Source organism: Onychostoma macrolepis, chromosome 03 (assembly GCF_012432095.1).
Source record: "Onychostoma macrolepis isolate SWU-2019 chromosome 03, ASM1243209v1, whole genome shotgun sequence".
Taxonomy (NCBI): domain Eukaryota; kingdom Metazoa; phylum Chordata; class Actinopteri; order Cypriniformes; family Cyprinidae; genus Onychostoma; species Onychostoma macrolepis.
The window spans coordinates 9,245,675-9,271,932 of record NC_081157.1 but is presented as its reverse complement, the minus strand read 5'-3'; the positions used below and the strand labels follow the sequence as shown (position 1 = coordinate 9,271,932).

The following is a 26,258-nucleotide window of genomic DNA, read 5'->3' as shown; positions in this document are numbered from 1 at the left end:
GCATAAGAATAAGAATACGAAACCTAACAGGGAGCCAGTGTAGGGATTCCAATATTGGAGTGATGTGCTCCCTAGTTCTGGTCCCTGTCAGGATTCTAGCAGCTGAATTTTGGACATACTGCAATTTATTTAGGGTGGTTTTTGAAACACCTGCAAGCAAAGCATTGCAGTAATCGATGCGGGAGAAGACAAAGTTATTGATAAGTTTTTCGGCCACTGTAAAAGACAGCATGGGGCGAATTCATGCAATATTTCTGAGATGAAAAAACAGTGTTCAGTTTTAACAGTGTTCTGAACATGGGGATCGAAAGTTAAATGAGCGTCAAATATCACCCCCCAGGTTCTTTAGTTTTGTTTGAAATTCCAAGACTGAACCATCTACAGTTAGTGTTAAAGGTCCAGCTTTACGAAGTTGGTGTGTTGATCCAATAAGCATAACCTCCGTCTTATCACTGTTAAGGCAAAGAAAATTTTGAGACATCCCAAATTTTATCTCAGAGGTACAGTGCTCCAAAAAAGCAACAGCAGGATAGTCACCCGGTTTAGAATGAATGTACACTTGTGTGTCATCTGCATATAAGTGATAATTAAGACCAAAAGATCTCAAGAGATGGCAAAGAGGAAAAATATACATACAGAAGAGTAATGGACTCAGTAGTGCTCCCTGAGGTACCCCAAATTTGACTGAGCCAATTTTAGACTTGTGTCCTCCCATGGAGACAAACTGCCTATGGTCTGAGAGATAAGACTTAAACCAATTCAATGCTGTCTCTGTAATACCAAACACAGATTCCAACTGAAAAAGTAAAAGAGAATGATCAACCGTGTCGAAAGCTGCACTGAGATCAAAATGGATCAAAATTGACAGGCAGCCAGAGTCCGCAGCAAGTAACAGATCATTAGTAACCTTCACTAATGCTGTTTCTGTGCTATGAAACTTACGAAATCCAGATTGAAAAGGCTCAAACTAATTGTTAAGTGTAAGATGAGTATGTAATTGAGATGCCACAATTCGCTCCAGAATTTTGGCTAAAAAAGGGAGATTCGAAATGGGGCGGTAATTATTTAAATTGTTCAAGTCCGAATTCATCTTTTTTGGTACAGGGGTGACCGAAGCAATTTTGAAAGATGCTGGGACAACACCAGAGCCCAGGGAGTCATTAATAATACTCAAGACAACAGGGCCCACACCGGTAAAACATGCTTTAAATAAGCATGTCGGTACAGGATCAACTATGGAGGTGGCAGCCTTCATTTGTGAAACGTCTTTGCTCAGAGAAATTAAATCAAGTGTGAAAAAATTTGAGAGAGGGGCTCCAGAGAACTGAGTGATATTAAGAGCAGTATCAGCCGAAACAAAGGTAGTACTCATATAGCTACGAGCCTTATCGATCTTAGAACTAAAAAAATCAAGGAACCTATCACAGAAATTAGCCGTAATGGGTACGCTGGCAGAACTGTTACCTTTCAAAATTTTGTTAATGACATGAAACAACTGTCTGGGATTACTTTGATTATTTAAAATGATCTGGGAGAAGTACTGAGACCTGACGGATGCAATCTCAGCTTTATATTCATTTAAGTGGTCCTTCCAAACTAGGTGATGAACATTCAGGCCAGAGAGACGCCACCTACGCTCCATCTTACGGCAAGCTGCCTTCTTAGAGCGCAGCTCATCATTAAACCAAGGAGCAGAGCGTACATAGGACACAGATCGAGAATTCCTAGGTGCAAAAGAGTCCAAAGCAGAGAGGAGAGCAGAATTTAACACAGAGACTTTGTCCTCCAGGGGGTCAGATATAGAGAGACCACTTACAGAAGACTCAACAAAAGCAGAGAAGTCCTGAAGATCTATCGATTTCCAATTACGATAATTTACCGTTTGTGTACATGGCATTTTTGTACATGACAGTTCCATATTAAAAAGGATAGCCAGGTGGTCAGACAACCCTAAATCTATAGAGGTAGGCCGAGATAAAAATGAACAGTTGGTAATCACTAAATCCAAGGTGTGACCCTTGTTATGAGTAGAAAAGTCCACTAGTTGTTTCAGATCAAAACACTCTAAAAGAGACAAGAAGTCCTTTGTCAGTCCAGAGTCTTTCTTGTCAACATGAATGTTAAAATCCCCAAGGACAAGAGTTCTCTCAAAGTTAAGGCATAGCATAGACAACAAATCCGATAAAAAATCAAAATTCCGATAAAAAAAAACTTCATTTTACTTCGGAGGTCTTTAAATAGTTGCAATAACAGTAGTATAGGGTTTAGAAACAGTTAAAACCAGACATTCAAAGGACTGAAACTTGGGGATAACCATAGGACTTATTTTTAAACGTTGATTGAACAACACAATGATACCACCCCCCTACCAGAGGGTCTAGGGGAGTCAAACAGACCATAGCCAGTGGGGGTAAGTTCATTGAACAGAAGACCATCACACTGGCCATGCCACGTTTCTGTAAAGCACACCAGATCAAGTTCATTTTCCACAATGAAATCCGATGAGAGACTTGTTGTTTACCGAAGGTGCATTAAAAAGCGCTGATTTCACCTGAGGCAGGGCTGTAGTAGAGGATAGTGACGACTGCTCGCGTTGAAGCGCTGACAAGTTATTCAAATCGGCGCCAACACACGCCAAACGATGATTTTTGCGCTGAAATGATGGCACCAAGATATAATCCGATGAGGAGTGAATAAACATGCGCCTTGATGCGCGGTGTAAATATCACGGAGGTCGCAGAATACCAACATTATGGCACAGATCATATGTGTCGTTAGCTAGATAATAGTTCCTCTTTAAGTTCAGTAGATTGCGAGCCGTGTACCTTAAGGCCATGAAAAGGGAATCCTCTGCAGCAGGAGTCTTGTTGCCGTTTAAATCCTGATCCCAGCCGTAGAGGTGATCCCCGCGGATATAACTCACTAATAAAAATAGTAGTCCACCAATTAAAGCGCTGTTCTGCAATACGCTGAAGACATACATAACCGGGCACTTTCCAAAGTTCCAAGAAGCCACTGCACTAGATCGCAGAAATGTTAAAAACAATAAAACAGAAAAACAGGAGAAAGGAGCGGCAGCCAAACGCGCCAGCGTTCCCCTTCAACCGGAACCGAAAAGAGTGGAAGGCTATGAGACGCGATCGGCCAGATCACTGAAAAGAGAGAACTGACACAAAAGATTGATTAAATCACAAATGATTGACATTGCTGGTTCATTTGACCAGAAATACAGGACACAAATAATAATTGCTGAAATATTTGTGGGGAAAATGTTTCTCAGGTCAGTCAGAGCGCTCATGGTACACACAGTGCATACAGCCGTACACCTGCAGCCGCCACTGCACACACACACACACACACACACACACATACACACTCGATCGTCAGAGTAAAAGGGTCTTATTCTCTTCTATTAAATTAAATTATGAATAAATAAATTATAAATAAATTATGTGATAACACACAATATAAAACAAAGCAAAACTTTTACACTAGTTTTAGGCATCACTAAAAATATAAAAACGTCTTAAATTTTTCCAGGAGCGGGAAAACGAGTTTGTCATGAAAGAAAAAGTTATCGGTCAACTGTAATGAGAAACCAGCGACGTCAAAATAAGTAAAGGGGAAAAAATTATTTTAACAGGCCAAACCATAAGGGGACCCCGACATGTCAGGACATGTCAAATTTCCATGTTTTATGGAGGCTTTCCATAGATATAATGCTTTTAATACTGTATCAACCCCTTTGATTTTTTACTGTACAAACTGTACACCTATCCATCACACAAACATTTCTGCATTTTTACATTTTAGTATGTTTGTATGTGATCTTAATTATGAGGGCTCAAGAAATTTCATCATAAACCACATTTACGTTGTTATTTCAGTGTAATACACATGTCATTATACAAATTTGTGTCCTGATAAATCATATAAACAAGCACACACATACATAAACATTTCAAGCTTCAAAAGAGACGTATCTCTATTTTAAAGAATATGGTAATAAATAAAATATAGAATTATATATGACAGCATAGTAACAAACATGTTACTAAAGCCAAGAAAATTATTTATCATACATTTTAAACATGTATTCAACATTTATTTAAAGCTTATTGAACTTAAAAAAACACATTTTTGTCTTTTAAAGAAAATGGTAATAAATAAAATGTGCTTATATAAATAACATACTGTATAAAAATAAACATTTACTATAGTTTTAGGTAACAATAAAAATATAAAAATGGTCTGGTCATTTGGTCATTTTTCTGAGAGCAATGATGTCCATTCCACAAATGAAAGGTTTACAAAAAATGTTTGTTGAAATATAAACAAAACTCACAGGTCCTCCCAGGGATAAACTGCATTATGAAATGGATTGAATGCTTCAGACCCACTCAGAGATGGGCAGAGTTACAGATGAGGGGTGCGTTTTTTAAAAGCAACTATGGTCGCAAGTTCCGTCTTGATCGTATTAAATTTATTTTTAAAGCATAATCAAAGAGTTTAAATAAGATCTGTAAAAATTAAAAGATTATTTAGATGAAATCTTTAAAGTTTTAAATAAAATCTTTACTTATCTTCTTGCAAAATAAGCCTAAATTATTATTTTTATTCAACTTTTGAATTTTTAAAGATGCCCCAGGGTAAAAGGTAAAAGTAAAAAAAAAAAAAACATTAATTTTTCAAGATGCATGTGCAAATTTGACTGATCCTTTACGCAATCGCGGGCAGCAGCGCAAAGTTGATTTTGTGCTTACTTGATCTAATATGTGATGTTTTTTAAAATGTTGTAGATTTAAGTAGCAAATGAGAATCGCTAAAATTATTGAATATATTTTGAGACAAAGGTCTTCTTAATGATTTTCAGTTTAATTAAATAATTAAAGCAACAGTTTTTTAAATAACGAAAGAATATGTAAAAGTATGGTATTTGGGGTAAAAAGCGCCCCTGCTGCAATAATTAACATGATAATTAATAGAAGGCTGACTTTTCCATTTGTTGACATGACATGGTTAGATTCAGATGGTAAATATCATATATTATGTTGGGTGTCCATCTTAGAGATAATCACCATGTTTAGAATGAAACCATCATATTTAAAAACGTGATATTAATCATATAATAAAATATAATTTGTTGTTACTACTGTAAATCTATATTAAATTATTATAGGATCTCATTCAATGCTTTCCAAATCTTTACTTTTTAAAATGATTTTGTTTCTGTATTTTAAAATACATGTTTTATATTAACATATTTTAATGACTATATTTATTGAACAAAAATTCTTTTATTTATCAAAATAAGCAGAAAATAGTACAACCTTTGCTAAGTATTAACTTAGACATTATAAAAAAAATAAAATTAAAAAAACATTTTTATCTGAAGTATTTGTATCAATACTGTGTGCCTTTTGCCCCATGCTGGTGAGCCTTTTACCCCTTGCTACCTCATACATTTATAAGATATTTAAACAAAATAAACAACTTGTATGATTTATTTTCACACAAAACCTGTTGCTCCATAAATGTTCAAGACAAACTATTATATTTTTTCTGCAATCATACACTTTGGGCGCAGTGAAAAGCACATTTAGGTGCTTAGGGTGCGCCTTTAGCCCCGTTGTACCCTACCTGTTCAAAAGCTTTATAATTTTAAAGCAAAAATTGTGCTTAGTTGTCTTATTTCTACAAAGATTCAAGTGACATTTTCGGCTGGTGAAAACCCCAAACCATGCGATGAAACATTTTGCCAAAGTCTTTCTGTATATGTTTTAAAAATAAACTAGAAATAATTATTTTGTTTTAAAAAGATTCCATATGCGAAGGCTTCTGTGTGTTTATCGCACCACAAATGCAAATAATGCAATGACCTTATTTAGATTAAGTTGTATCTTTTAGAATATATAATATTCATTTTACATATTTTATTTCAAAGCATATTTCTGCTTAAAGGGCTGTCCGTTTGATCACCGCCCAACAGTCATGTGTGGAGTGGCTGTGAGAAACAGTCAATCACTGGCACTCACCTCATCATCACCGCTGCCGTTAAATGCTACAAATATTCCTTCTATCTTTTCTTTGTCCGACACCGAAATGAGTGACGGATCCACATTCCAGACTCCATAGTGGGCGTAAACTTACAGGCCGCCACGACCCTCACACGCTGCCGCTAAATGTGCTTTAATCTTCATTTTTATTTAATAAACACTTTTCTGAGACCTGATGACGCACCCACTGTTTCTGTCTTAGTTTAATCAGCCACATATTGTAATTGTATGTGCACTTTATTTCTTTTAAACCTCCTAACCTCTAAATTTTAAATTAATCCCTAATTGAGATTTAAATCTCAGTTTAAAGTTATGGAGAAACAGGATTAAAATTAATCTATTTTAAATATAAATTAAATCCAGGATAAAAATGATGGTTTAAATGTAAACCTGCTTAATCTTAAACAAGGTTTAAAGATTAGTGCAACAGAATTTTTGGAAAAACCTTGATTTAATCTAGATTTAAACTTAATCCTTATTGGTGCAACCCACCCATAATCTTTTATACAGGAAATATGTTTGCACAATTTACAACAGAAATATTTAACAGTGTAAGAAAAGAGACAATGAATGCTATAATGAATGCATAAAACTGAAATCCTCTTTTCTAAACTATTGTGAAAGTTTTTAATGTTGATTTAGATTTTTTTGCCCCCACTAGCTGACGTCATTGCATACCTTTTTCATTGTTTTTGTACAGTTTTTAGATGAAGACTACTCCAATGTTGGTCAAACATGCAGTGAGTGTCCACAGGAAAACAAGAACAAATACAGTATAAGAGAATTAGATGATAGTCCTTCTACATGTGTTTAAACTAAAACTGTGATGTACTTTTAGGACATCTTTGCTGTTTTTCTGTTACATGTACATCTGTTACTTTTAAAACACTTAAAGTTACACATTACAATTTGAAGATGTTGTGGAAACACTATTTTCTTTGTATGCGTCTCTAAACATGACTTCAATAGATAGATAAATCACAGTTATTTTAAGCGAAAGGCTGGATGATTTAGACTGTTTTATTCAGTCATTGTCAGTTTTAGGCGTCCACCTTTTAGATTTGATCCATGTAACTGGGACAACTGCAACTGTGCGTTGTCATGTTTGCCTTAATCTGTTCTTCTTTAAGAAAACATGCAGTAAGCAGTTTTTTTGTCCCGGATACCACAATAGTTTAACATCTCTTTTTTCACATTTTTCACAATTTTAAATGTTTGTTTAGCTTAAATATTAGTTTTTAGTCAGTTACAAAGGCGTCAGACATGAAGCTTATATGTATTTTTAAATAATTATGATAAAGTTACAGGTTCCAGGTAGTTGGGTGCCTGTAAGCAGTGAAAACTCGACAGTAAATGTGACAGAGATGAGAGTGGTTTGTTACTCAAACAGTTTTCTGCATTATTGCATTGAATGTCAAGACAAATTCATAAATACATTGAAATGAATATAAACATTCAAATCTATATAGTGACAATAAGTAACTAAAATATAGCCTAACAACACATACACAATTGTTTGTTCAAACTCTTTCACACACCAGACTAATTCTGTGATGCTTGAGGCAAGGAAGAGGTGAAGATCTAAATTAACAAAACAATCCAACCAGGGCAAAAACAAGGCAGAGGAATCCATAAAGAGTAATGCTCTGTAGAAACACACAACAGTTTATATAAAGTAAAAAAATAACAAGCAAACAAAGAATGAAACACAGGGGTATAAATACACAGGGTAATTAGACTAACAAAGGGGTGGAGCACAGAGCACAAACAGCCTCCTTGGTCATAATAGGACAGGCCAAAAGTTCACAGATGGTCTCCTTGACCGTGACAGGACAGACAGGGAGTTCACAGGCTGGCACCAACACAGGACTGAGCTCCAAGGGTTGAGTGAGCTCTGGAGCGGATTCATAGAGTGGAATGGGCACTGGAGCAGACTCATGGGTTGGAGCGGACTCTGGAGCGAAGTCATGGGTTGGCGTGGACTCTGGTTCGGACTCATTGGTTGGAGCGGACTCTGGAGCGAACTCATGGGTTGGAGCGGACTCTGGAGCGAACTCATGGGTTGGAGCGGACTCTGGATCGGACGCATTGGTTGAAGCGGAGTCTAGAGCGGACTCATGGGCTGGAGCGGGCTCTGGAGCGAACTCATGGGTTGGAGCGACTCTGGAGCGAACTCATGGGTTGGAGCGGGCTCTGGAGGAATAGTAGCTCTGGCCGAAACCAGCGGTGGGTCCGCCAAACTGAAGATCAGCCCCAAATGCCCTTGGAATGCCTGTGTGTCTTCAATTGCAATGTTCACGGTGACCGGGAACACAGGAGTGGCATCTGTGATGGCTGAGGACTGTTGCGTGACATCCATGATAGCTGGAGGCTATGACATGGCGGCCATGATGGCTGGAGACACTGGTGTAGCATCCGTGATGACTAGAGGTTCTGGTGTGGGGGCCATGATGGGACAAGGCTCTGAGAAGGCAGCCATGACAGGACAAGGAGGATCCACAAAACTGAAGAACAAGGTCTATGTACTGTTCTAGGGTCCAGCTTGGGTCTCCCCCTGGCAACATTTGCCTAAAGGCCTTCATCCAGACCGCTCCAGAAACAGGCCATTAGCATAACCTCATCTCCAGACACAAGGTGGCAAACAGCAAGGAACTCCTTTACATAATCCTCTATGCTGTGGCCATCCTGAAAATTGGAGCATAGAGGACTTTCAGGGTCCTATACTGCTGCTATATCCATTTGTTTGGCCGATCGTTCTGTCACGCTTGAGGCAAGGAAGAGGTGAGAATCTAAATGCAGCACAGTTTATTAAAAATAAATAAAAGAACCCAACCAGGGCAGAAACAAGGCAGAGCCTATACAGAAATGTAATATGACATATATGTCCCTATATCAGTAGTGATAGTGCCATTTATATTACATATAATGCAATATATTATTATCATATACAGGTGCATCTCAATAAATTAGAATGTCGTGGAAAAGTTCATTTATTTCAGTAATTCAACTCAAATTGTGAAAGTCGTGTATTAAATAAATTCAATGCACACAGACTGAAGTAGTATAAGTCTTTGGTTCTTTTAATTGTGATGATTTTGGTTCACATTTAACAAAAACCCACCAATTCACTATCTAGTAGAAGGATAAAAAATGTGCCAGCACCTTCACATAAAGTTTAAATGACAATGATTTCATAGACGGACTAGAAGATAGACCAACATCACTGAGTGGAACCGATATAAAGTTGATTCGATGTTTGATGTTATATTCAGATATTCAGCCGCGAAAAACTTCTATGAATTCTTAGTGGATAAGTATAATTGTATAAAAAATGGCTTATCTGAAAAGCATTAGAACGTAGAACTGAACATGCATCGCAGTTTATTTGTTTTAATCGTCCTCTATATGTTGCATAGCATAAAGGCTATAGCAGCGGCACACTAGCGCTTAGGCCAGCTAGGGACCGTCTACAAAGTACATGTGAGAGGATAAAATGATTAATGGTTTACCACCAGATTGTTTTTTTTACAGTTAACAAAACAAGAGCAATTTGTACACCAAGGTCTTTGAAAGATATAAAGACAAACACTTATAACGCTCACTTGCATTTAAATAAGAAATATTGTAAACAAGATATATGATAGTGTTTATTATTACTTATATTATATTATTACTATTAATAAATATATTAATAAAAGAAAAACAATATTAAAAATCATTATCATTCCATAATCCAGTGGTTATGCAGTAGGCTTATCCCAGGTCCTTGTGAGAATATTTTAATGTTCGTTGTATTCACAGAAGTATGACACCAAAAAAGTACATGCTATTGAATTTAAAACCAATAAATAAATTCATTTAAAATAAATAATAAAACGCACAAAAGCTAGATTTTACACATTTTTTTGCAGTGTAAATACAATTGTCTGACTCGGCAAATTGCTGAAAGTATTTTAAAAAGGAAATGTGCAAATCTTACTGTTTTCCTTTAATGGTATCCTTCAAATACAGCGGTATTTTTTATAATGTTTTGGAGATGCCTTTACACGACATCAACACGTCCGTGCAGCTGTGGTTGTACAGTAAGATTATCATTGGTCCTATTCAAACCGGACAACGGACTGACACTGACCGCTCGACCACCATATCCAGCTGTGTTCGCCATAATATCGAAGTAAGTGCACATCATGATCATTGTTCTCGCAAAAAAAAAGAAAAAAAAGAAAAAGAAAAATCCTCGTAACATGAGATATGCAGTTTAGTTCAAAAATGAATTATTGTGCACCTATAGCACTCCTCGCTGTCATTAAAACATAGGATGCCACATGAAAAGTGATCAAATGCATCCACAATATGTCTACATTTAATTTTGTTTAACTTCTGTGTAATGACTTTTTGTAATTTCAGTGCTTATCTCCAATGAGAGTGGAATATTTATTGTAAATGCATATCGGAATGAAAAGCGATTTTTGAACGTCAATAGCGTGACTTCTGTATCTCTTTTGACAGTGAAATCTGCTGCAAAATGTTCTTTGAGAAATCTGTAACAAGACACACCCTTTGAAGTTGAGATGGAATACTGTATGTTTTACAAATGAATGTGTTAACAGATTCAAATTTAATTCAATAGTGTGCATCTTGATTTACATATGATAGTAAAAAATGGCTGTAAATATTGTTCTTTGAACAGGTAACAAGACACACCCCTTGAAGTTTACATATCAAACTGTGCATTCTAAATTAATTTATTTGAACTTTTGAATGTGAAACTTGGTCAGAACTAGTGCAATATCTTCCTCTTGGGGGCGGTAAACCACAATCTTTGTAATGCCTTGCAAGCTTTTTCAATAACTTTTGTTGTGCTATAGTTCTGTGAATAAAACCAACATCTAAATGTTCTTTTATGAACCAGTAATAAGACACACCACTTAGATTTGAGATTTATTTTTTATACATTTCATAAGTGAAGCATTTAGATAGTATAATGGAATTACTCAAATACAAGCACCTTGAATTCATACAGTACTGTACTTGGTTATATTGCACCAAGTTCATGGACATGCCAGTGATGGTGGGTGCATAAGCGCATACATGTGCATACTGCATAAATGTACAGTACACTAAAGGAAATGACTTTGGGGTTTTGAAAATATAGTTAACCTATGGTAGTCAATTTTGTTCATATCTTTGCTGATAATTGTGCTGTTCCTGTTTGTGTCCCACAGAGAGGCAGTTATCCCATGAAAAGATATATAATACACCTGCTCCACACATTCCTCTTCCTGACACCTTAATAACATCATTTAGAGGGAAAATAAATAAACAAAACAACACTTGAGAGACATCACAAGCACTACTAAATAGAGGATTCTAAATGTGACAGAACCTTTACAACTTAATCTTAAATATTTATAGAACATTCACATTAGCTTTTTAAGATGACTTTACAGATTTGGCTAAATTAATGCTTTGAACTAATAAATCCACCCCACCTTGTAATGTATATATTAACTGAGTTAACTGGTAATACATTTTAATTTTAATTTTGCAACTTATAAAGCTTTAAAATATGTTTTTAATTTGCATATTAAAACTAGTGTAGAAAATGGCCAATTTAAATGATATAATTGAATTTTCATTGTCATTTTGCACTAAATGTTGCACACACGAATGGGAAAATGTAAATTTAAATACAGAAATACATTGCCATTTTGCATATTACATTTCAAATTGAATTTAGCTACACATATGCTTCCATAGATATACTGGTCTTCACTGTTGTTATCCATAAGGAAGGTAACACCAGTGACAATTGTCATGAAAAATGCTTTTTACAAAATGTCTGCTGCAAGGTATCAAGCCACATGTTGTCAATCATGGTATACTCACTTAATTAGTTTAAACCATTTGTACTATAGTTTTTTTTTACAATAAATAGGTCACACCAGTGACGTCAACTAAAAGCTTCATATGAAATCATGAGATAAATGAGAAAATTTCTGATAACTGAAAAGAAACAGTGGACTAAACATGGGCCTTTTTCATAGATGTTTAGAAAATAGGAAGGAGGCAGTCAAGTGATGTTATTAGTGTGATTTTTATTTCAAAATAACAGACTTTTGCAGTAACACCAGTGACACAAGTCCAGGGGACCACTATTTTCATTATATATTTTATAATATTTATTCAGCATTTTGTTTTGTTATGCCATTTGTATCATATATTTGATAGTTATGAATACATTATTGTATTTTAAATGGTAGAAAAACTAAAATAAAGCACTTTCCCGCTGTACGCGGCTGTGGGGACGAGCAGTTTTGTGGTGCTTGGAATTATTTATAATTAATTAAAAACAAATATTGCCACATTGATGGTTCAAGAAGGTGTAATTGTTCAAATAACATATTGTTTCATTTTAAAATATAAAGAAATTGTAACCCTAAAGTGTTTTTCAAGTGTAATATTTCTAGGGACAGAAAAATAGACTTTTCCGTAGAATGACCCCTCTAGTAAGTTTCTATGGTTGTTAATTAGTCCCCACACCTGGTTCGTTTCTCCCTGATTACCCTCCTCACATATGTAAGCCCTGAGTTTTACTATACTTTTATTATACAATTAACAAAAGCAAAAAAGGCCTCTAACACTAGCTTGCTCTATTCTTTTTTTCATTTTTTTTTTTTTATTATATAATTAAGAAATAAACCTTGCTACATGTACTGTGTTAGGCTAACTGAGACTTGTTATAGCACTTGCATATCATTGCTCTTTTGTTGACTTTGATTGCAGGGGGCGGGGAGAAATTATATATTATATTATATATTATAAATGATAGAAATTAATACTTTTATTTAGCAAGGCTGCTTTAAATTGAGCAAAGGTGATGATAAAGACATTTATAATATTACAAAAGATGCTGTTCTTATGAACTTTCTATTCATCAAAGAAACCTGAAAAAAGTCCACTCAGCTGTTTGCAACATAATAATAATAATAATAATAATAAATGTTTTTGAGCAGCAAATCAGAATATTAGAATGATTTCTGAAGGATCATGTGACTGGAGTAATGATGCTAAAAATTCAGCTGTGATTGTTCCTAATAAACTGTTTAACTGCACTCGCAAGTGAAACACGCGTTATTTTGTGTGATAGTTAAATATATTCTAAATAAATTACAAACAAAAAATATTTAAATTTCTTTTTTCCTCACATGCTTTCCTGTTTTCAGCACTGGTCATTCACACCTCAGGTCTGAAAAAGACTCCAGAAATGAAATTCAATTCAAATTCAAAAGCTGTGGAAAAGTTAGAGTGTAGAGGAGAGAAAACAACCAATAAAACACAGACCTACAACACACTCATTATACAGACAAATGAATATTAAAATAGCTTTAAAACACAAAGAATAAAGGCAGTCACATTTTGCTTACTCTTTAAATTTTCATCTTATATCATTGTTTGCTGTGTATCACAATAATGCGTTCATGATCAGACGTACCACTTTATCAGCACCCTTATTTGTGTGTATTTCATTTGAAGATGTGATATGTGCGCACGCATGCATAGTGCTGGTTCATGTTTGGAGCATGAGAGAATGTGAAATATGTTCACACAACTTGAAACACACTAGCTCCGGCTACTATGATCCGCGTAGCAAGTGTTGTTCAACTCATTACTCTCTCATGCGCACTCCATGTGTTGTTATATAATTAAATATTGTTACAGTCATGTTTACAGAGGTGAACTGACAGCGCTGAAGCTCTTTCACGAGATTTGAATTCTCATGAATAATACTGAAAAAGCTCAGAAAACTGAGCTTAAAGTGTCTATGTAGAATTTGCTGCCTGTAGCAATTGGTTTTCTTGGGGGCGGTAAACCACAATCTTTGTAATGCCTTGCAAGCTTTTTCAATAACTTTTGTTGTGCTATAGTTCTGTGAATAAAACCAACATCTAAATGTTCTTTTATGAACCAGTAATAAGACACACCACTTAGATTTGAGATTTATTTTTATACATTTCATAAGTGAAGCATTTAGATAGTATAATGGAATTACTCAAATACAAGCACCTTGAATTCATACAGTACTGTACTTGGTTATATTGCACCAAGTTCATGGACATGCCAGTGATGGTGGGTGCATAAGCGCATACATGTGCATACTGCATAAATGTACAGTACACTAAAGGAAATGACTTTGGGGTTTTGAAAATATAGTTAACCTATGGTAGTCAATTTTGTTCATATCTTTGCTGATAATTGTGCTGTTCCTGTTTGTGTCCCACAGAGAGGCAGTTATCCCATGAAAAGATATATAATACACCTGCTCCACACATTCCTCTTCCTGACACCTTAATAACATCATTTAGAGGGAAAATAAATAAACAAAACAACACTTGAGAGACATCACAAGCACTACTAAATAGAGGATTCTAAATGTGACAGAACCTTTACAACTTAATCTTAAATATTTATAGAACATTCACATTAGCTTTTGTAAGATGACTTTACAGATTTGGCTAAATTAATGCTTTGAACTAATAAATCCACCCCACCTTGTAATGTATATATTAACTGAGTTAACTGGTAATACATTTTAATTTTAATTTTGCAACTTATAAAGCTTTAAAATATGTTTTTAATTTGCATATTAAAACTAGTGTAGAAAATGGCCAATTTAAATGATATAATTGAATTTTCATTGTCATTTTGCACTAAATGTTGCACACACGAATGGGAAAATGTAAATTTAAATACAGAAATACATTGCCATTTTGCATATTACATTTCAAATTGAATTTAGCTACACATATGCTTCCATAGATATACTGGTCTTCACTGTTGTTATCCATAAGGAAGGTAACACCAGTGACAATTGTCATGAAAAATGCTTTTTACAAAATGTCTGCTGCAAGGTATCAAGCCACATGTTGTCAATCATGGTATACTCACTTAATTAGTTTAAACCATTTGTACTATAGTTTTTTTTTTTACAATAAATAGGTCACACCAGTGACGTCAACTAAAAGCTTCATATGAAATCATGAGATAAATGAGAAAATTTCTGATAACTGAAAAGAAACAGTGGACTAAACATGGGCCTTTTTTCATAGATGTTTAGAAAATAGGAAGGAGGCAGTCAAGTGATGTTATTAGTGTGATTTTTATTTCAAAATAACAGACTTTTGCAGTAACACCAGTGACACAAGTCCAGGGGACCACTATTTTCATTATATATTTTATAATATTTATTCAGCATTTTGTTTTGTTATGCCATTTGTATCATATATTTGATAGTTATGAATACATTATTGTATTTTAAATGGTAGAAAAACTAAAATAAAGCACTTTCCCGCTGTACACGGCTGTGGGGACGAGCAGTTTTGTGGTGCTTGGAATTATTTATAATTAATTAAAAACAAATATTGCCACATTGATGGTTCAAGAAGGTGTAATTGTTCAAATAACATATTGTTTCATTTTAAAATATAAAGAAATTGTAACCCTAAAGTGTTTTTCAAGTGTAATATTTCTAGGGACAGAAAAATAGACTTTTCCGTAGAATGACCCCTCTAGTAAGTTTCTATGGTTGTTAATTAGTCCCCACACCTGGTTCGTTTCTCCCTGATTACCCTCCTCACATATGTAAGCCCTGAGTTTTACTATACTTTTATTATACAATTAACAAAAGCAAAAAAGGCCTCTAACACTAGCTTGCTCTATTCTTTTTTTCATTTTTTTTTTTTATTATATAATTAAGAAATAAACCTTGCTACATGTACTGTGTTAGGCTAACTGAGACTTGTTATAGCACTTGCATATCATTGCTCTTTTGTTGACTTTGATTGCAGGGGCGGGAGAAATTATATATTATATTATATATTATAAATGATAGAAATTAATACTTTTATTTAGCAAGGCTGCTTTAAATTGAGCAAAGGTGATGATAAAGACATTTATAATATTACAAAAGATGCTGTTCTTATGAACTTTCTATTCATCAAAGAAACCTGAAAAAGTCCACTCAGCTGTTTGCAACATAATAATAATAATAATAATAATAAATGTTTTGAGCAGCAAATCAGAATATTAGAATGATTTCTGAAGGATCATGTGACTGGAGTAATGATGCTAAAAATTCAGCTGTGATTGTTCCTAATAAACTGTTTAACTGCACTCGCAAGTGAAACACGCGTTATTTTGTGTGATAGTTAAATATATTCTAAATAAATTACAAACAAAAAATATTTAAATTTCTTTTTTCCTCACATGCTTTCCTGTTTTCAGCACTGGTCATTCACACCTCAGGTCTGAAAAAGACTCCAGAAATGAAATTCAATTCAAATTCAAAAGCTGTGGAAAAGTTAGAGTGTAGAGGAGAAAACAACCAATAAAACACAGACCTACAACACACTCATTATACAGACAAATGAATATTAAAATAGCTTTAAAACACAAAGAATAAAGGCAGTCACATTTTGCTTACTCTTTAAATTTTCATCTTATATCATTGTTTGCTGTGTATCACAATAATGCGTTCATGATCAGACGTACCACTTTATCAGCACCCTTATTTGTGTGTATTTCATTTGAAGATGTGATATGTGCGCACGCATGCATAGTGCTGGTTCATGTTTGGAGCATGAGAGAATGTGAAATATGTTCACACAACTTGAAACACACTAGCTCCGGCTACTATGATCCGCGTAGCAAGTGTTGTTCAACTCATTACTCTCTCATGCGCACTCCATGTGTTGTTATATAATTAAATATTGTTACAGTCATGTTTACAGAGGTGAACTGACAGCGCTGAAGCTCTTTCACGAGATTTGAATTCTCATGAATAATACTGAAAAAAGCTCAGAAAACTGAGCTTAAAGTGTCTATGTAGAATTTGCTGCCTGTAGCAATTGGTTTTCTTTGGTCGTTTATACGGCAAATGGACACCGAGTTAAGTTTCCTTTTTTTTTGTAAATATTTTTTTTGTTTAGTTTCATAATTCTGTTTGTATCTTTTTCCTCACTTACCGTGACCATGTACACTCCTACTTCTTCACTGGCATTTAATAAAAGTCCTCTTTGGATGATATCTGGGTTCTGAGCCTATCTACCACCTCCCTTTGATCACCGCGGGACACGTTACGACAGCCACACTGGTCCTTTAGAGGTCTATGGTTCATGGTCTCAAGAAAATTTGGCATCGTTTCTGTCTCTGTTTCCTATCTAGTCCAGGGTTCTTCAGCCGACTGGATGTTGTGTGTCCACTGAGGAACACAAAGCAGGAGTATTCTGTTTCATCATCTAATCATGTTATTTAGAAAAGGACCGGAACATTAAAATGGCCTCTAGTCAGTTCAGTGCTGTTCAATAGCTGCTTCGTTTTCTGATCATAATTCAGAATTGAAAAATACAACAGCAAATGTAGTTTTGTTACGCTACCTTCCATCTGACCCAGATGCCTTCATCCTAGACCTGACTTTTAAACCATTCGTGCTGTAAGATCTGCTGTAACGCCGGCCGCTTCGCTGGACTGGGGTCCAGACACTGGTAGATCAGATCACAGCATGCTGTAAAAGTTTGGAGGAGAGCGATGGTTAGTCAAGACCACGTAACACACCAGAGCTGACGTGTGAAAATACCTTCTGAAGTATCTGATAAAGCTATAACGAGAGGTAAATCAGTGTCTGTTTTCTCACCGATGGATACGTCAGCTTTCCAAGTGTAAGGACAGGCTTCCAATATTTCCTTGACGCTGGTAAAAGGCAGCTTTACGTTCACCATCATATACAGCGTAACACCTAGAGCCCAGACGTTTGTTGGGACGGCGTAGTATTTGGGCTTCGAGAAGACCTCTGGTGGGCAGAACTGTAATGCTCCTGTAAGCAAGACGTTGTGTGATTAATATTTTTCCACGTGTTTTTCAGAAAACAGATGAAATCACAATGCAATACAAAAAGCCAGCTCACCTATGTATTTCAAGCTGTCATAGCCATCGCTGTCAAGCAGGTGACCGGAGCCGAAGTCGATCAGCTTCAGCTCCAGAGTGTCTGTGTTCACCAGGACGTTGTCAGCATGGACGTCATTATGAAAGACGCCGTGGTCTATGCAGTGCTGCACCGCCAGGACTAACTGGTGCATGAAGCCACGCGCAACCGGTTCAGTCAGTCCTGACGAATCATTGATGAACTCTCGCAAGGACACGCACGGTTGAGGGAACTCCAGAACGAGCGAGAAGATCAGCGGCTGATCGAACCACTCGTACATTTCTATGATGTAGGGGCACACTGGAGGACGTCTCAACATCAGCATCAGCCCCACTTCTGTAGCCAGAGGCCTGGAGCAACCAGGCTAGAGAACGAGACAAGACGACGAAAGGTTAGATAGCTGTGGATTCAGGTTTCGCAGAGCAGCGGTAAACATGTATTCTTTACTCTTTGCCAACTCACAATTTGAAGAGAACAGCGGTTGTTCCGTTTCTTCATTCTTTTGATGGCAACCTGCAAAGAGAGAAAAAAATATATATATATACTATTAATTTCTCTTACATTTTCCAATCTGTCATTTATTTTAAACACGTTTAGATCAAGTGGACATGGATCTCTACATAAGGAGCAAAATGTTCAGTAAAAGCGTGTTACCTCTTGGCCGTCAGATTTTCGGATTGCCTTGAACACCTTGCCGTAGCTTCCCGTTCCTATCAAATCTTGCATTGTGTATAACTGGTACAAAGATTCTGAAAAACACAAGAGGTTGCAGAATAGGTTTAGTTATCTTATATTAAATTGCATGTCTGATATTATAGAACTGCTGTCTGTGACAAATATGTTTATTTATATTTGTTAAACAAGCAAACTATCCATGGTTAAGGTTTACATTTGTTTTAAAGTAGGTGATATTGGAATTACAAAGTAAAATAAGGGTGCTCACTGGTAGCTGGCCTCCAGTCGGCGAGATCTGGGACAGACGCTGGATCGGTGTCAGGCACGTTCTGGAGCTCAGAGGGACTCGGGACAGACCGCTGTGGAGCACCAGACTCTTCTCTTGTCCGTCTGCAGTGGAGGAACGGCTTCTTTACAGCCTTCCACGCTCTCTTGAAGAACGCATGGATTCTGCTCCTCCTGTTGCCTCGTGTAGGAATTTCTTAATTGAAGAAAAACAAGAAAAATATTAGAAACATGTCCGAAAACAAATAAAACATGAATTATTATTAAAGATGTCTGTGTAGCGCATGTTTACTTAGGAAAACAATGGAAAAGTAGCGCAGTCGATTTCAAAAACACTTTCTGTGTGAACGACCCCTTACCAATTTTAAAATTCATCTTAACCTACTTTAAGTATTATTCATTCAGTCATTTTTCACCATGTCATGTATCACTGCAATAGCTCTAGAAGTAATCTATAACAATTTCAACTAAAATGAATGTTTCAAGGTTTGTTGAAAGGTTTTTTTTGTAGTGTGTTTTAGGACATATTCCATTAGGATTTATTAGTTTTAACAAGCCACCAATAGAAGGTGACCAATTACCAGTAGAGAGACACAGGCACCATTACAGTTTCCAGTAAAACCAACACAAGTCCCATTATATCAAGTAAAAACATTACTAATTTTGTAATGGTGTCTATTGTTTTGTTTTGTTTTTCAGCAGGGGTTTTATTATTATTATTATTTGATATAGCCTATCCCCAAAATAAATCATGAAATATCTCGATTCTCAAATGTGTGTAAGTAAATGCATTTTGCACCTTTATAGATTATATTAGTTGAACTATAATGGGCGATGGGCAATAATCTATTAACTACATAAAAGCCCGTCTTTTTACTTAAGTACCAGATATGCGTGTCATACCATAAAATACTTTTAATACGACTGACTTAATGTGAATTTAATAAAAACATTGTAAGTTACTAATTAGCCTATAACACTTGCATTGTACAAAAAGAGAGCAAAGAACGTTTACATTATCAAGTCCATTGAGTTCAAGCACTCTCAAAACTGCCATAATAATCTCTAAATCTGTAGTGTTTACACTGTGAAATTAATATCTTACTTAAATTCATACATCTTCACTTGTTTCTGATGAGAGAATAAGTCAGACAATTCAATAAGCGAGCCGGTGACGAGACAGCGAACGCTTCTGATTGGTCCTTGCATTCATAAGCTCAACAGAATCGTATGTGATTGGTTGTAATGCACAGTGCTTTAAAACCTTGTCTCTGGCTCTGTGCCAGCCAGCGAACGCAGATTTGAATTGAGCAGCCGGTGATGTTTTTCTTTTTAATATATATAGTTTACAGGACAAACTGCGCATTTTACCCAAAATTGTTGGCTGTGATATGATCCCAAATTTAGGGGGTCCAAAGCTTATTGTTTTGCCCCTTACAACTGCAAAAACTAATGCAATTTTTTTTACTACAATATTTGTCACTAAAAATATTATGCAAGTATTTCCCGACTATAAAGTGTGTCTTCCCTGCTAAAAAAAAAAAAAAACAATAGAAGCCCAATAGAAACCATCACAGAAATTCCAATGGTTTCCATTAAAATACCATTATAAACCATTAGCTTTTTCCAGTAAAACCATTACAAAATTCCTTTTTGTAGTGTGTTTTGGGCATTTTTCCAATAGGATTTAACATCCCACCAATAGAATCCATCACATACCAGTAGACACCATTATAGTTTCCATTAAAACCAATACAATTCCCATTAAAACCATTAAAACCATTACATTTTCTATTGTGTTTTGGGCAGGGTTCTATTGTTTTTTCAGCAGGGTTATTTTATGAGATGAAAGGGTTTGTTTTTTACAGTGATCTGACCTGTTGGGCTTTTCTCAGCAGAAGGCTGTGCACTCACTGCTTCTGCTTCTGCTGCTGAAGCCCTCTGCTGTGAGTCAGCTGGCAGTGAATCGATACTCAGCTCTTGGTCGATCCAGAGACAGAAGCCGCTGCAGAAGCTGATGTTCTCCAGCCACGCAGCCGCTTCTGTCTCATTACACACGGACTCAGATGCTGAGCACATCGCGATGCTGAGACTGAGACTGAGAGAGGACAAACTCTGTGTAGACTTTAGTCTGTCTGTACACTGTGTGTTTCTGTATGTAGATTGTCTCTAGCGCTCTGCAAACTCTTGACAAACCCTCAGCTTCTCACCATCACTAACTGTGTGAAGGCAGTCTGGAGCGCGCGCTTACAAGGGACTGCCGAGTGACGTCATCGCGATGCAAGAAAGTTCCAAAATGGAACTCAACAGAGCGCGAGTCACGAGCGCATTTTTTAAAAACCGGAATTTTTTTTTTTTTCTAACAAGGTAACAATCTTGCAGTTTAAACGTACTAAATATATGCTTATTTATTTAAAGTCAGGATGTAAGAGATTCATCCGACATCGGCCGTCATAACCGTTAACACAGGAAAATGTGTAGAGGTCGTCTTGCAGAAACAAACGGGTAAATTATGTGTTTGTGTGTGTGTGTGTGTTTCCTATAATATTTTTAAAATAAAACCAAATAATCCACACATACCATGAATTCAGATGAGATTTGTGTGTATTACGACTTGCAGTGACACAATGCCGAATCTCAATCATTTTCTTAATCGGTTAAAGTTAATGGAGAACAGCTCGTGTTTTTCCGTGGATGCTCGGCCATTTCCGCGAGCCGCCTGTGTGACGTCACAGCGCAGTAAAAAGCATCGTAAAAAAACTGCCTTGCTGCCTCGCTGAGGCAATGACTTTGCAGGCAGCGTTTATGCACAAAGGCACCTCACGAAACTGATTTCGGACAGGCTTCTGAGGCAGCGTAACGGTTTAATGATCTACAACAAAATAGAACAGTTTTGGTGATAACTAAACGAATATTTAATTACTATAATACTCATTTCTCGCTAGAAATAATATCAAAAGTGCAAAAAGTTAGTCAGAAATATACATTTACAAACTAACCACCAAACGCAAATTTCAGACACCGTCTTTATTATTTAGCTCGACCGTCATGGAATGGAACGCACAGGATTGTGGGATATCAAAGGCAGCGAAGGATACATCTATGCTGCCTTCAAAGATCGATCAGATGAAGGCATTTCAGGAGACAGGAAGTGAAGCTAACTTTGGATTCGGACGTGCCTTGATGCCTTCCTGCCTTGGAATGCCGAAGGCAGCATTTTTCACTTTTCGGATGCAGCCCCAGAGACCTAAACGCTTTAGTAGACACACAGGCTGCGTTCGAAATCGCATACTCAATGAGTTAATGACTTAATTTCAATAAGTACTTACTTAACGAGCGCTAAAAGAATATGTACTCTATAGCCTGATCGTTTTAAGTATGAATGCAATCTGGACTTCATCCGCCATGTTTACGTTATCATGTGATCTATGACATTATAACGAGCGCAACAACTTAAAAGATACGAGCGACAGGTTTAATTCATCTATCTGTAAATATTTTGATGTTGATGAAATTTGATCATTTTGTGGTTTCCCTTTTATTATTTGTGATTGTAGTATAACCAAAAAAAATAGTTTTTTACAAACACAATTTTTAACCCTACTAATATGACCCACAGTTTTATCCTTAAAGATATTATATTTTTTATATATTTGATACATAATATGATTATATGACTATTATGATTATTCAAAGATATTTACCCTTGTAATTGTGCCTTTTTCTGTGTATATATTCTCATACTATGATGCACGCAAACCCATTATATTTATGTTTTCTATTATGATTGTTCATTGTTATAGATACAGTACAACCATCTTTCCCTGAGCTTGTATGTAATCATAAGTTCTGCAGTAATAAGCGGGACAGGTGCACTATCATCTCATAGCATCAGTAACACGACAACCCTACCTAGTACTGTTTTCCTCAGCGTTTGCAATGTCTGCACAAAGGAGACGTCAGGCAGCTGCTTGAAGATCTTGCCTTTGGAGAAGACTGTTGATGTTACACTCGAAAAATTGAATTATTACTTACTTAAAAAATAAGATTACCCCAGAATGCATTTCTAGCCCACCCCCAACATTTACATTAATAATGATAAATGCTGACCAATAATAAAATTAATTTTATATATAATTTTAGTAAAACAAGCAAAATGTAATTTTTGTCATATGCCATAGCTATGCATGAATACACTCTAGACAAATGCAGCCAAGGTGAATACATCTCAATGTTCAGTAATGAATTAATGCATAAGTTAATGAAACTATTATATTTTATTTACTGATGACAACAGGAAACATGAATAAATAAAAGTAACCATGACAATAAATAAATACAAGTCAATGACACATGAAACAAAGCTTTATTCAATCTTATTCTAACAATCATGTATTTACAGATGCTGAACCCACATCTACTGCCATCTCAACACAGCTGAGCCAGTTCTGCAGCTTTATTCTGATGAAGCAGCTGCTGCAGTCAGACTGAATCTGATCATGGATGAGAAAGGGACATCGAGTCTATCCTTGTCTGAGTACACAGAGAGGATGAGGCCCGTGATGACGCCCCTGAACCTCACAATCTTGAACAAAAAGGGTTTAAGGGTTAGTTCATCTAAACATATAAATTCAGTCTTTATTTACTCGCCCCCACGCTGTTCAAGCTTTGTGTTGTTGTTTTTTTTCTGAACACAAAAGGTGATTTTGGTCAAGTTTGTCCAGCTGGTTTCTGTTCATACAATACCAGTAACATATACCATTTCCAGGATGCTGCTGTGGACTTCTCCATCCTCACCAGTCTGCAGACATTTCAGATCCTGCAAAGATGCACAAACACAACACAAAAGCAGTCATTCTAACAGCACAATGTCATTTGATTTCTGTGTTAGAAGTAACAAAATTATCTTACTTTATATTGTTGTTTCAGGTTTTCCTTTTTTTCCAAAAATGTCACCTGCTGGTTTATGTTAATCCAAATTGAAATTGATGTATGTGTGCTTACTGGAGCTCCACTGATCATTATACATAATAAAACGTGTTTTTACAGCAAAATCACAAATATACTGTACTTTTTAGCGTTAACACCTTCTAGGCATATTAGAACGCAACTTAAGTATACGCACGTCCGAATCTCACAAGAATTTGTGCACTCGCCTTCTCTTTTATGAATACTTAAAGATTCAAACATACTTATTCGCTCGCCTACTGCTTTTTGCCTTCTATATAGTATGGAATGCACCCTCAGTTCACACGCAGTGAGTTCACATTTATAACATGCTCAGTCCTGATGTCTGCAGGTGATCAGCTTCACATCTGCAGAGCTGACCGCTGAGATAAAGCCTGTCCAGACAACAACAGCAGGTTCAGTCAGCTCAGACAATCACGGCCTGTTCTACAGACAGCATGGAGAACAGCCCAACCGTGAGAGTGAAGGGAAAAATATCAATCAATTTATTATGGAGAAAGTAATCAATTCTGAAAGTTTGGGAACTTTTGTCCTTGTTCCAGAAGTGCAATGCTGAAGACATTCTGTTGACATTTGGCTGGGACAGGTACATTTTCACTTCAGTGACAATATCCATGTTATTTATTTATTTTTTATTTTTTGCTGTCTCACCTGTGAGAGAGAGCAAGACAGACATGCAGAGAGAGAGACAGATATTGAGAATAGTGGAGCTTTTTCTTCAAAGAAACACACAGTAAAACACTCTGACAGCCTCAGTCTCCAATATGTTTGTTTGTGTTTTTTTTTTATTTTAATTTTTTTTATAAGGAGTGCGAGTAAGTAAAAAAGGCTTGCCTACTAGATCTGAAAGAGAGAGAGAGAAAAAAAAAAACTTTCAACCATTTTCTTATTTATTAATGCTTACAGCATTTCTAAGAAATAAGTTAAGAAATTTCTTAAGATAATAAGTTCTCAAATATATTCTTAAGAACATCTTAATTTTTTCTTAAGAAGAAAATGAGTGAATTATCTGAGTGAATACATGACGCATTGATAAACTTAGTCTTTTTGTGCTTCCTGGCAGATTCTGAACGCTTCTGGTATGTGTGTCCGTGCTGCTACAGCAAAAGCATCCTGTGTCGGTGCATTCATATGCGCTGAATACTGCCAAAGATTATGTCGTATTTATAGGCTAAAATTAAAAGCATTCAATTATTGCTTTCAATTATTGCATCTATTATTCTACCAAGTTTTGAAGTCAGCAAAAGTAGCGTCACACATACAGTAGGCTAATCACGACCGGTCATTGTTTACATTATCAGTCATCACTGTCACTTCAGAAAACTTGCACATCCCTATTAATAGTCCTACCTTGTATTATATGTAGCTAGTGTTGTTGCAATGCCTAAATATAACAACTAATTTGAAATAACCCAATAAATTCATTAAATAATTCTTACTGTTTAAGACAAGTCTGGGGCTGTCCTAAATTTAAGAAGTTATTTACGATGATTTTTAAGAAGAATTTGAATTCTTCTTAAGTTTTGTCTTAAGAACAATCTTAAGAAAAAAGCTAAGAATATTACAAGATAAGAAAGAATTTTAAGGGAATACAAAATATTCTTAAGTTTTTTCTTAAGTTAAAAAATAAGAAGAAAATGGCAGCTAAGAAGAAATTTCTTCTTAAGAATGTTTCGTGAATCCGGCCCCTGATGTGTAAATCTAACCTTCACATAAAAATCAGACCACACACAACTAGCCCTGGTTTGTTGTTGTGCGAGTGGTGCAACTTAAGTTGCCTCTGGCATTCTACAGCATTCAGTTGGCTGGCCTCGGATGTCAACACTCGAACAGCCATCTCTGCATTTGTCTCCATGCCTAAGGCTACTTTTTTAAATCCAGCAGAATTGATACTGCAAGAAATCTAAAAGTTGTACATGTTGCAATAATTAAACAAACTGAGTTATAAAATAATTATATACTGAGATATATTCTGAGATTAATCTATACAAACCTTGTTGATTCGTAGTCTCCACACCGTTTGGTCAGATGCTTGTTCAAAGTGCTAGTTAGCTTCTGACCAACAGACTCTGGTGCATAACTGCTGGCCATACTTGTTGTCAGCTTCTGCAGGTTGCATACTAAAATACTTAACTTAGAGAATGTGACATGACTTTCAGCAGACATCTCCTCGGTCACTTCCAGGAATGGTTTCAGGACCTATACAAAAACAATTGATAAAACAAACTTTAGAATGGGCTCTGGTCTTCACAGGTTCTGCGCGATCCTCTTCACTTATATTCTCTGGGTCTCAT

The 26,258-nt window shown here is 36.0% G+C and overlaps 1 protein-coding gene across 2 annotated transcripts; it reads right to left on the bottom strand.

Moving 5' to 3' along the window:
- Positions 1-16,319: 16,319 nt before the first annotated feature.
- Positions 16,320-21,399, bottom strand: LOC131537558 (serine/threonine-protein kinase pim-2-like). 2 transcript variants are annotated; one of them, XR_009270321.1, is made up of 8 exons: positions 20,874-21,399; positions 18,980-19,192; positions 18,691-18,785; positions 18,499-18,549; positions 18,019-18,400; positions 17,749-17,928; positions 17,081-17,619; positions 16,320-16,363 (listed from the first exon to the last, which is right to left on the bottom strand). XR_009270321.1 is itself a non-coding variant. In XM_058771098.1 (7 exons), exons 1-7 carry the CDS (start codon positions 21,073-21,075, stop codon positions 17,519-17,521), a joined length of 1,224 nt encoding a protein of 407 aa, XP_058627081.1. In that variant the 5' UTR covers positions 21,076-21,399; the 3' UTR covers positions 16,456-17,518. The 2 variants fall into 2 exon arrangements, 1 of the variants encoding a protein (XP_058627081.1); XM_058771098.1 differs by lacking the exon at positions 16,320-16,363 and having other exon boundaries at positions 16,456-17,619.
- Between the last annotated feature and the right edge of the window lie 4,859 nt (positions 21,400-26,258).

Excerpts from the sequence above, each read along its gene's own strand:
- LOC131537558 (XM_058771098.1), bottom strand. The coding sequence starts at position 21,075 with ATGTGCTCAGCATCTGAGTCCGTGTGTAATGAGACAGAAGCGGCTGCG. Across the intron at positions 19,193-20,873 it reads TGCTGAGAAAAGCCCAACAG|AAATTCCTACACGAGGCAAC; the intron begins GTCAGATCACTG and ends TCTTCAATTAAG. Across the intron at positions 17,620-17,748 it reads GAAAGCTGACGTATCCATCG|CATGCTGTGATCTGATCTAC; the intron begins GTGAGAAAACAG and ends AAACTTTTACAG.